At 40.3% G+C, this 10,714-nt stretch overlaps 1 protein-coding gene across 1 annotated transcript in view; it reads right to left on the reverse strand.

The window, feature by feature from the left end:
- Positions 1-10,392, reverse strand: part of LOC149303139 (tRNA (32-2'-O)-methyltransferase regulator THADA-like) — a 165,792-nt gene extending 155,400 nt beyond the window's left edge. The window contains exons 1-13 of the mRNA XM_089481345.1: positions 10,317-10,392; positions 9,748-9,842; positions 8,862-8,992; positions 8,357-8,505; positions 7,930-7,962; positions 6,778-6,826; positions 4,785-4,975; positions 4,402-4,496; positions 3,510-3,727; positions 2,707-3,398; positions 2,391-2,545; positions 466-621; positions 147-272 (exon numbers count right to left, since the gene is read on the reverse strand). Of these exons, the coding sequence (XP_089337471.1) occupies positions 147-272; positions 466-621; positions 2,391-2,545; positions 2,707-3,398; positions 3,510-3,727; positions 4,402-4,496; positions 4,785-4,975; positions 6,778-6,826; positions 7,930-7,962; positions 8,357-8,505; positions 8,862-8,992; positions 9,748-9,842; positions 10,317-10,392 (2,166 nt within the window). The remainder of the gene's footprint in view (positions 1-146; positions 273-465; positions 622-2,390; positions 2,546-2,706; positions 3,399-3,509; positions 3,728-4,401; positions 4,497-4,784; positions 4,976-6,777; positions 6,827-7,929; positions 7,963-8,356; positions 8,506-8,861; positions 8,993-9,747; positions 9,843-10,316) is intronic.
- Positions 10,393-10,714: the final 322 nt, after the last annotated feature.

Below are 10,714 nucleotides of genomic sequence, written 5' to 3' on the forward strand. Positions count from 1 at the left end.
CTAATGAAATGGGTCAGTGTGAAGAATCCACAGGTTTCTACAGTGTTAAAAATTCTTTTCACCAGGATCCCTCTTTTTTTATACATAACTCTCACAGAGAAAGACTCCCAGGTGAGAAAAGGTCGTTATAAAAGTAAATCCCTTACTTTGTATTGCTGGAGAGCCGCAGATGGATCCAGACCACATGCTTTCTCTTCCGCTGATCTCTTTAGGTTTTTGCTCTGTTCGTGTTTACACAGAGCTTGAGAACTTTCCTGTATGCGGCAAAAGAGCTAAAAAAAAAAAAGAAAACAAGACAGCGTCATACACTTTTTATTATAAATATATGTCCATTGAAGCCAAATTTACATGAAGAAGACATGTCTACTTTTGGGGAAGGCACCGCCGGGTCATTTTCTTCCCCATACATTATGCCCTAGCAGCCAGATTAAGTCTTGAACCCAGCATTCACTCGCCCTGCTTTACCTTCCTCATCAGGTAGCACAGCTGCTGTCTTACAGATGGAGACTGGCAGTTTAAGTTATACTTGAGAAAGAATAGGACCAAGTTCATCTCGTCTAGTGACACCACCTCTGTGGTCCAATGGCTTTCACACAGTAGACCGAGAGCATCGACCCTAACCTGTAAAGAAAAGAAATAGACATTTAAAGACCTATTGATTCTTGGAGTCTTTATGTCTGCCAATATTACAAAAGAACGCTCCATGGTTGTGCTCACATACATGTACATACATTTATCCACATGTGGACGCATACGAAGGGTTATAAAATAATAAATCTTATTGGTGTATGCTGAGAGGATGCGTGGGGGTATAAATTGCCTCAAACTAAGGAGTGAAATAAAGAGGACATTTTTGAAGAAAACTTGTGGTCAAATACATGCAAGCAATGGAGAAAACTCATCTTTACAACAATTGAGGACATTAACATGTCTTGAGGAGGTGGACTGGTGGGCTTTGTGGCACCCGCTCTTTCTAAAATTCTAAATTGTAGTTTTAATTGTATTTAGGGGCATTTTATCTACAAATTAAGTGCTTCTGACTACCCCGAAAAGGACAGGCGATCATTATCGATCAATGGCAGGATTAAGTATAATGGCCTTATCCCTACTCCCTGTGGGACAGACAAACCCTGTTACTGGAAGCACTCCATGCTCAGACTCCATCGGGGAAGTGGAGCAGGTTATCCTCCGTTTCGGCTAGCTTTACCTGAACCGTTTGAACACTCATGTCAGGAACTGCTTTCCCTCGGAACAATCAAGGAACGATACTTACAAAGTACATTATATTTTATTTATATAATGCTAACAATATACGCAGTCCATATACCCAAAGGGTCTGACAAAACTAGAAGTGACAGACTAAGACGGAATGATACATGAGGTAAAAGGGGCCCGGCTCACAAGCTTACAATCTAGAGGGAACGGGGTGAAGAAAAGCATAAGGGGTGAGAGTTCTAGCTGCAAAGATTGTACGTTTATTAGAAAACGTTTGAATATCGAGAGGGGGGGTGAAAGCGAGTTAAAGGAGGTATGGGGGCCGCACACGTGAAGTCTTGTAAGAAGCAAAAGGAAGACATTTTAAGGAGCATGTGGCAGAACATGCAAAACTACTTTCCTTTCTGTGCCAATTCTTCTCTCTATCATCCCAAACATAAGTGGGTCAGGAGCAATGATCCTGATGGAACCGGTCAAGTCCCAAAGTGGGAAGAAATAACCATGAAATTCACGACAGGATGGTGCCCTGCTACATATTCTGTGAAGTCCAACCTAAAGTTTTACTACATATTCGTAAGTGTACAATGTAGAAAAATATGAAATCCACTTTTAAAACTTAATCTGAAACCCTAAAAAAAATCAATTACATTAAACCGCCACTAAAGGCCACACCGGAATACCACAGAATCAAGGTCCTAGCACCCATCGTGTGACTGTGAAAGCTTATCTGTGATCATTGTCCTAACATAAGAAGTAAGGTACTATTCATTATTTGCTGGCACAGAACATCCAAATATTTACACAATTCTACAACTAACAAAATATCAGTAGGCGCCACAGATAAAAAAAGAAAGAAAACGAAAAAGCACTCTTAGCATTTATTGTCTAATTATGTTGATCTAGTGAAAATACAGAGATTAAAGTTATATTTTTAATACAGATTACAATAATTGGTGGCAGTAAACCAACTGGTAACTAGTCAAGAGACAGTCTAGGCCACGTCCCAATCACTTTACTATGATTCTTTACTGGAACCTCAAGAATTCTGTGGAAGGGATCTGCAGCAAGATAACTCACTTACCGCTGTAGGGAAACCTTATCTCATTTGACACTTTAATGATCTGTGTCTTTAGTTTAGTTTAGTTCAGGGTCAACCAGACGGGATAAAATCATACCTGGTCATGGATGTGGACCAAGCCTTGCTGGATTAAGGATACAGAGACTACTCCACTCCACACGTAGTTTTCTGTAAATCTTATGTGCCCATGGGATCTGGCTGTCCTCAAACACGCCATCAAAGCACCAAGGGCACCACGATTATTAGCAGAGCCTAAAAAAAAGGTAAATATCTATTTTATTTTAAAAAAATAAAAAAAAAACAGGACACGCATACTATAAAACAACAATAAATTACTCACTATATTTAAAAAAAAAGGCACATTTGGGTGGTTTCTGCATTAAAATTGCCAAAACTGGCGGCTCTACACTTACCAACATTTGTTGTAGCGGAGGATTGCAGAATCTCTATCATGTAATTAAGGCTTGCAATGCTGCATTTCAGTAATTTAGGTAAATAGTAATCGATGATGTACGTGGTTTGGTTTATCTCTCCCTCACATAATCGTAAGAGAAGAGGAGAGACCCAGGCATCATGCCACTGATCGATCCAGGAGTTTTCTCCATTTCTCATCATGAGCTGGTTTTTGTGGTTCACAAACATTGCCTCCAAGAGATTACTGGCGTAGGGTGCAAAAGACTGATCTCCCATAACATCCAGAATTTGGACTGGGATTGACTGATCGACAGCCAAAATTCGTTCAGCTCCTACACACTCCACGAGACAAGCGAGGGAGGCGTACTTCCCTTTGGAGTGCCACTCTAAGTCTAATAATTTGTGTGTCAGTTCCGAAAGAAACAGGTCTTCGGCCTCATCCTTTTCCGAAACAGCAGCTTTGTGGATCTGGAGGAGGTTTTTGAAAATGACTTTGGTCTGGTGACGTATGGCGTCCAGCGGATGTTCCCAGTGGATGTACACATATTCCAGAAGCTTGCCACACGCAGCAGAACTCCCTCTAAGGCTGGGTTTCAAGTCTGAGGAGCATGACCTGAGGACGTCCAGGGCCGAGGATGTCCAGAGGGCTAATGTTCTGGATAGAAACATAGCTGTGCTTGATTCTTTCAAACTGGAGAAAAGAAAAAAAACAAATGGCTGACCACCTTTTGCTTTAAGGGGTGTCCCCCAAAGGTAAACACACACAGAAACGGACAGATCAGTTATCTGCTTGGTACATTACCGTGAGCTCAGAGTCAGTAATGTCGATAACAGGTCAAGCAGCAGTTTAGCCCCACTGTCTCCCATGCTGCCATTCTTCCACCCCAGCATGGCCAGAGATCCTTGACAGAGAAAGAGCATTGCTGTGTCGGAGAGATCTTTACACCGACTACCACAGGAACTCATAAACCAGCCGGGCACAGCGTCTGGATCCAGAGAACCGAGGACCACGTCGCTAACCTGCAAGGGCACCGTTAAACAGACCAACATTAGTCAACAACTCTGGCACGGAGCAGACAGAAGACAACTGAGACAGGCCTTCACAATGCCCTGTATTCAGAGATTCCAGAACCTTATTCTGTGACAGACGATAGGATTAATGATCACATGGGGTCTGCTCCAATTCGTCACTTTCATTCATAAATAAACCTGGTAATATTTCTACAGGAAAATTTAATTGGCAAAACATTTACTGTGGCTCTGGGCAAGCTTGTATGTCCCGTCATTTATTTACACATAAAGTCACCCCTTCTTGGAGATTTACTGAAGAAATATAGTTGCTTTACTCAGATAAGTCCAAAGCATCCAACAGGGAAGTACAGGGAAGACCTGAAAAAGGTGGCAGGGATCAACTGCCCCTTGGGCTTCTTGGATTTAAAGATATCGGGCAAGTCCTCATGTAGCCACAGGGTTATATTTGTGTCCACACAGTCCAATTTGGTGAATGTGGCTGGGGTCTTAACTCTCAAATCAGAGATATAAAGATCTGTGTCTAAAATTGTTCTTTGGATACTTGTAATGTAAAGAGCCTTCCAACTTTTACACTGTAAACACTACTGATTTGGGATAAAGTGACTAAGACTACAGCTAATTACAGTGCACCGAATCATGAAACACGCGAGAGGTATACTTGCCAACTTGGGGAGCTTTTTGCCGTCCTCAAACATTGTCTTTAAGTAAAGAATGACCGCCATCCCTGAAGTACTTTGAACGTTTTGCAAGAGGTCCTCTGGGAAGAGAAGGACATAACTTACACGCCATTTTGAAAATATTTGCCTCTGGGACATAATCCTTTAGGTTTATTACTTTAACATGTGAACACAGTGAGCAAATAAAACATGCATGGGATAAGAATATGGTTACCCCAACCAAGACAACAAGACAAGACCAAAGACCGATTAACATTTGAATCTTTACATCAGGAAAAGTTGACGGTTCTTAAAACAAGTTAGGTCTTCCAAAAATAAGAGTTCTGCCACCTGGGCAGAACATACTGTATTCATTATTCAGCGCTTACCATCCATGATTATTTCAGTGAAGCAAGACAGCAGATCACACATAGTCTTCCAAAGAGGTGACCGGTCGTCTGCCCGTAGCGCGGTCCTTATGGGTTCCTGAACCTTCTGCACCAGAACCATTGAAAACTTCACAGCTGTTAACAAGTCGTGTATCAGCTGCGTCTGAGCAAGACCGTTACCAAGGACTTTCCTAACGGGAAAATAAAAGAAGGTTCTTTATTCCTTCATTATTCCTAAAAGAAGGTTCTTTACAGTTTGAAGCAGAATGAGGCACTGCTCTGGGGTTTGAAATACAGATCTTAATTTTTGTAAGTTATAGCATCACCAACGGCCTTAAATTACCGTATTTTTCGCTCCATAAGACGCAGTTTTTTTCCTCCCAAAGTAGGATGAAAAATCAGCCGCGTCTTATGGAGCGAAGATGCAGGCAGGGAGGGGGGGGGCAACGATATACCGTATTTATCGGCGTATAACACGCACTTTTTTAACTAAAATCCGGAGCTTAAACCCTACCTGCGTGTTATACGCCGATAAATCCGGGGTCGCAACTGAGGCAGGCGGCGGCGGCCGCCAGCAGAGGAGTCCTGGATTTCTGCCAGTCAGGGGGGCCCAAGGGGTGCCGAGCGGTTGCTGAAGACAACCGCTCGGCAACTCTCGGGCCCCCCTGCCTGACAGATATACAGGAATCCTTTGCTGGCGGCGGCTGCCGCCTGCCTCAGCGCTTCAACTCCTGTGTTGGAAGCGTTTGTCTCGGGTGCCGGCGCTTTACGCTGGGCGCCGGCATATGACGTCAGACGCCGGCGCTCAGCAGTGAAGCGCCGGCACCCGAGACAAACGCCTCACGCTTCCAACACAGGAGTTTAAGGTAAGTGACCGGGGCGGGGGGGGAGATCCTGAGAAGGGGGGGTTAGGGAGTTAGAGGGGAGATCCTGAGAAGGGGGGGTTAGGGAGTTAGAGGGGAGATACTGAGAAGGGGGGTTAGGGAGGGAGGTCTTACTGTGTGTGTCTTACTGTGTTTGTGTGTGTGTCTTACTGTGTGTGTGTGTGTGTGTCTTACTGTGTGTGTGTGTGTGTGTCTCACTGTGTCTGTGTGTGTCTTACTGTGTCTGTGTGTGTCTTACTGTGTCTGTGTGTGTCTTACTGTGTGTGTCTTACTGTGTTCATAGCTTATTCAGTTATTGTAATAAATATTTTAGCCCATTTTTTAGCTCAAAATATTTTTTCCTTTTTTTTCTCCTCTAAAATCTAGGTGCGTCTTATCAGCAGGTGCGTCTTATAGAGCGAAAAATACGGTACATTGTTTGCAAAATCAACACAAGTTAAGCAGAAGACCTAAAGGGCCTGTCCAAATTCCCATTAACCAAGAGTCAAATACTTTGTAAGTATGATATATTCATTGTTCACCAAAAAAGAATCCCTCTATACACGTGCATGCCAAAAAAAAAACACACTCGGCTACCATGTGCATTAAACTGGCCGGCGTGACATTTACCACTTGTGGTGTTTCTTGCATGTACAATACCAACAAACTATTAAATTGGATGTAATTAAATTTACGAATCCATTGGACCTGTATTCAAGATGATCATCTGCATAAGAAAAAATAACCATTTATAGATTCTTAATTTAAAAAATTTAGTTTATTTCATTTATGCTTCATACCAAAAGAAAACAAGGCAAATTGAGAAGACAAAATATATATAAAATATAAAGTTTATTTATAATCTTATTTTGCATCAAGGTCCCCATATATTGCAAAAACTAAAAAAAACCTCTTCAAACTAAAAACATTCTTTCGGCGCAGACAGGGCAGTGGAATATAATGCAGAACAACTAAGAATTGAAGCTCTCAGGAGCCGGTTGGGAAACACTTATAATTCTTAATAAGAATTTTATAAAGATATTAATCCACTTTGCAAAAAGCTACAAGCTACAGCCAGTTGCATAAATAATTTTCTGAAACATTCTTCCAAGATCATGTTTTGTACTCACTTGTTTTGACTTTGAAACGTATGTAAGACCTTTACCAGGAATTGAAGAACTGCAAACAAGAACAAACCGTTTGAGTAGAACATAAACCTTAAGCTGGAATAAGATAATCCGGAACATTCGGTTATCCCAACCTCTAAACAGTATAAACCTACGCATTACAAATAAGAACGTTCCCAAAACATTAAATGTGTATTTATAAGCGTGGCCACTAGGTGGCGGCTCCCGATGAACATTCTATTATAGCATCATCAGGACCAACAATTATGATGAAGTATCTATTATAGCATAATCCTGCCTAACATTTATGATGAAGTATTTATTATAGCATCATCCTGCCTTACATTTACATTTATGATACAAAAAGTGGCTTCAAGTGTTTAAAAAAGATCAACCTGTGATTTATATTTGTTGAAAAGGAACCACACACTCAGTCTGAATCAATGAAAAGAAAAGTAGATGTGTACACATCACAAAACATAATGATGTCATCATTCAGAATCCAGCTCCTGGAGTTTGTCCAAATATATCTACAAACCATCAAGGATTTTTCTTTTTCTATACAAATTTATCATACTGATATTTAAATATAACTATAGTTATAAATTATACAGATTACTGATATAATTAACGTGGAGATTAGAGACTAGAGACTAGACATCAACCATAACCCCAAGTGAGCATCCTTGTCCGTAACGCGCTACTAGTGTTGTGTTAAAGACTGAGGCATCTCAATGTGTAGGACTTGGAGGAAAGGAGGGATGGGAGATGTGATAGAAACATTTAAATACTAAAAGGGATTTAACAAAGCACGGGATATATGTTTGCTTCAGAGGAGAAGTGGTCATAATATAAAACTAGAGGGTCAGAGGCTTTGATGTAGAGTAAGGAAGTTTTACATTAGCGAGAGGGTGGTAGATAAGTGGAATAGCTGCCCAGCAAAAGTGGTAAAAGTAAATACATGTATATTTAAACATGTATTGGATAGGTATATGGATATCCTGAATCTAGGACTGACTGAGGTTTCATTAAGGTTGGAGTCTCTCAAAGGACCAGAAGATAATCGTTTATCAGGTCAGTATTACTCTACTAGTTCCTTTCAGTAACAGATACATGCATAAAATCACAATCGTGTAGAATCTGAAGAGTACTCACTTTCCACGAACAGACTCTCGACACAGGCGGTACCTGAAAAAAGAACTTAGTACGGTTACTGCATTTCCTCCTCCTACCTGTCCTGTTTATATGGAGACAAAGAGAAACCAAATACGCAGCAATATTCTACTACATGATAAAAATTATTATATCTTCCAGGATTAGTTGTCCAACAAACTTGTCAAAGTGGCTTACAGATTAGTTTCTTGTTCTGAACTTAGTTAGCGATTTATATAGCACCAACATATAACACAGCGCTGTACAATGTAACAGTATTTGTTGTACACAGTAACAGTATTTGTTTTTAAAAATTGTGTATGACACCCACATACTTGTAAGTATGAGACTTTATGGGTGTTATATATATATATATATATAAGCGTTGAATGCAGTAACGTTAACACTTAATGGAGAACGCGGGCTGTACCGAGGTTAAAGCTCTCCATGCAGGAAGCCAGGTTATCTACTGCTTTCCGATAATTTCCTAGATCTTCGCTCTCAATGTCCTCTTTCATGCAACGTGTAAAAACCGGAGCAGCTGCAGCCGTACAGCGATCCGAGAGGCCGTTCAACGAGCTAAAATCAAAGAGATAAAAATACGAACACCATTCAACCAGCGGGGAGAGATGATGTCATCATCTACAAACTGCATTTTATACACACACACACACACACACATATATATATATATATATATGTCCAAAATTAACAATTGCACTCCAAATGCCAAGTTTCTGCCCGGTGCCAAATAGCTGCAGCAGTAAATAATATAAAGTCCAAAAATAGTTCCCGGCACTCCAGGGACTTTCCAAATATTTGGAAAGTCCCTGGAGTGCCGGTAACTATTTTGGACTTATATATATATAAATAGTTTAACAGCGATATGATGTTTTCTTACAGGTTTTTTCTAGGTTTTGTTTTTTCTTTTTTACCTGGCCAAAGCTTTTTTCAAAGGGTTCTTGGAGGCGACAGAGAAGTACATCTTAGCCAGGACATTTAGGCAGCAATAAAGCATGTCTGTACTTGCAGAGCTGATGTGTAGATCTTCCAAGAGAGGCACAATCTGTTATAATAAAATAATTTTCATGTACATGACTTTTGCTTCTTTTTTTAAAGTTTACATAACATTATACCTTAAAACACACTTTACATACATGACATCATTTTGCATAGTCTTTAAGCTATTTTGCTCACATGTCATTAAACCTTGTGTTTGGGATCCGCATGACGTTCTCTTATTTTTCCCGAGTTAGGCTTCCAGGCCACCCCAATAAACTTTTCCCTACAAGTTTAAAGGACTGTCTAATGTGCCTGACACTACAGAAGACATTACCTGATAACACCGGACACAGAATTTGCAGCCACGCTGCAAAATCCACCTTTCTATGTCCATGATCAACAGTTGTTGTCACCAATTGGCTGCTTTAGCTGTCAATCAGTGGCAGGAAAGTCCTCCCATTGAAACCAATAGGAATACTTTACACAGGTCCACTGCGGTCTAAACGCACTTTGGTCAAATGCTTCTCCTGTGGAGCATTCAGGAGACCACACAAAATGTACATTGAATTTCATTAAGTGATATTATGGCTGGTCATGCCTAAAAATAATTAACTTTCACAATTTTATGTGGATAAGAAGTTCTATTTTTTCCCATGCCAAGGAGGCGCTTCATAAAATATATTTTTTTTTAAAAGCAACGATATGTCAAAGAAAAAAATATATTTATCGTATTAAAATGGGTATGATACCATGAATGATGAACACAGTAGGTAGTTCACGTTATTACGGTATATTTCCAACGTGCTCTCTATGGTTTACCTTTTTAATACAGTGGATCTGCTGGACGCCGTCTTGGAGCTGTATACAATGTAAGAGTAATGACGGCACGTTTTCAGCTTTGTCTTCCACAAAACCTGGGAACAGAAAGTACAATGTTTCTTATAGATTCTATCCCATTCCATGTATATGAAGCACTGCAGATAACAAACACACAAATATATTAAACATAAATAGAATATGCCGTCAACAAGGTTATGTAATTGACAGAATAAATGGTAAGAGCTAGAACACATATAAATGTAATACAACAGCCCAGATAGAGACTGGAATGGCGAACAAGCACCAGACCTTAATATGTACGGAACCACAAATTACAAAGCAGGTCCTGTAATAGAGTATAATATCCGGTGTTATTCAGATGCTCCAACAATGTACTCAGCACTTCTTACAGTCCATACATTCAAAGAGTCTGAGAAACCTAGAACTGACAGACTAAGACGAACCCACAAATTAGGTAAACAGGCACCGGCTCAGAAGCTTACAATCTACAGGAACCCAAGCAGAACTTTCCCCCCCACGTTGTGCTAACATTATAAATAAGCACTTACGTTTAAGTTTCTCAACCGCGAGCCCATCAAGAACCAGCGAGTCAACTTTAACCTCCTTCTTCTTCTTTGATACCATTTTCAGGATCTCTGAATGATTTACAAAAAAATAATAATTTAGACCCCAAAACATCAGGGCAGCAGCCCAACTACTGAGTATTATAACAGCTCATAATATATCAGTGGGCAACACAATTTATTCATTACAAAAAAATACAACATTACAACCAAACCGTGTGTAATACTATTAGTACATATATATACTGTATATATTTATAACGTGCAGGTAACTCGGGGCTGATCCATGCACATTACCCGTGTTAGTGTGCTCATGTTATCATTCAGTGATTTGTGCAGCAGCCCCAGCACATGGATATGTACGTGAGCACACATGTAGAGGT

Source organism: Sceloporus occidentalis, unplaced genomic scaffold (genome assembly GCF_023333645.1).
Source record: "Sceloporus occidentalis isolate IW3139 unplaced genomic scaffold, rSceOcc1.0.p SCAF_15, whole genome shotgun sequence".
In the NCBI taxonomy this organism is placed as follows: Eukaryota; Metazoa; Chordata; class Lepidosauria; order Squamata; family Phrynosomatidae; genus Sceloporus; species Sceloporus occidentalis.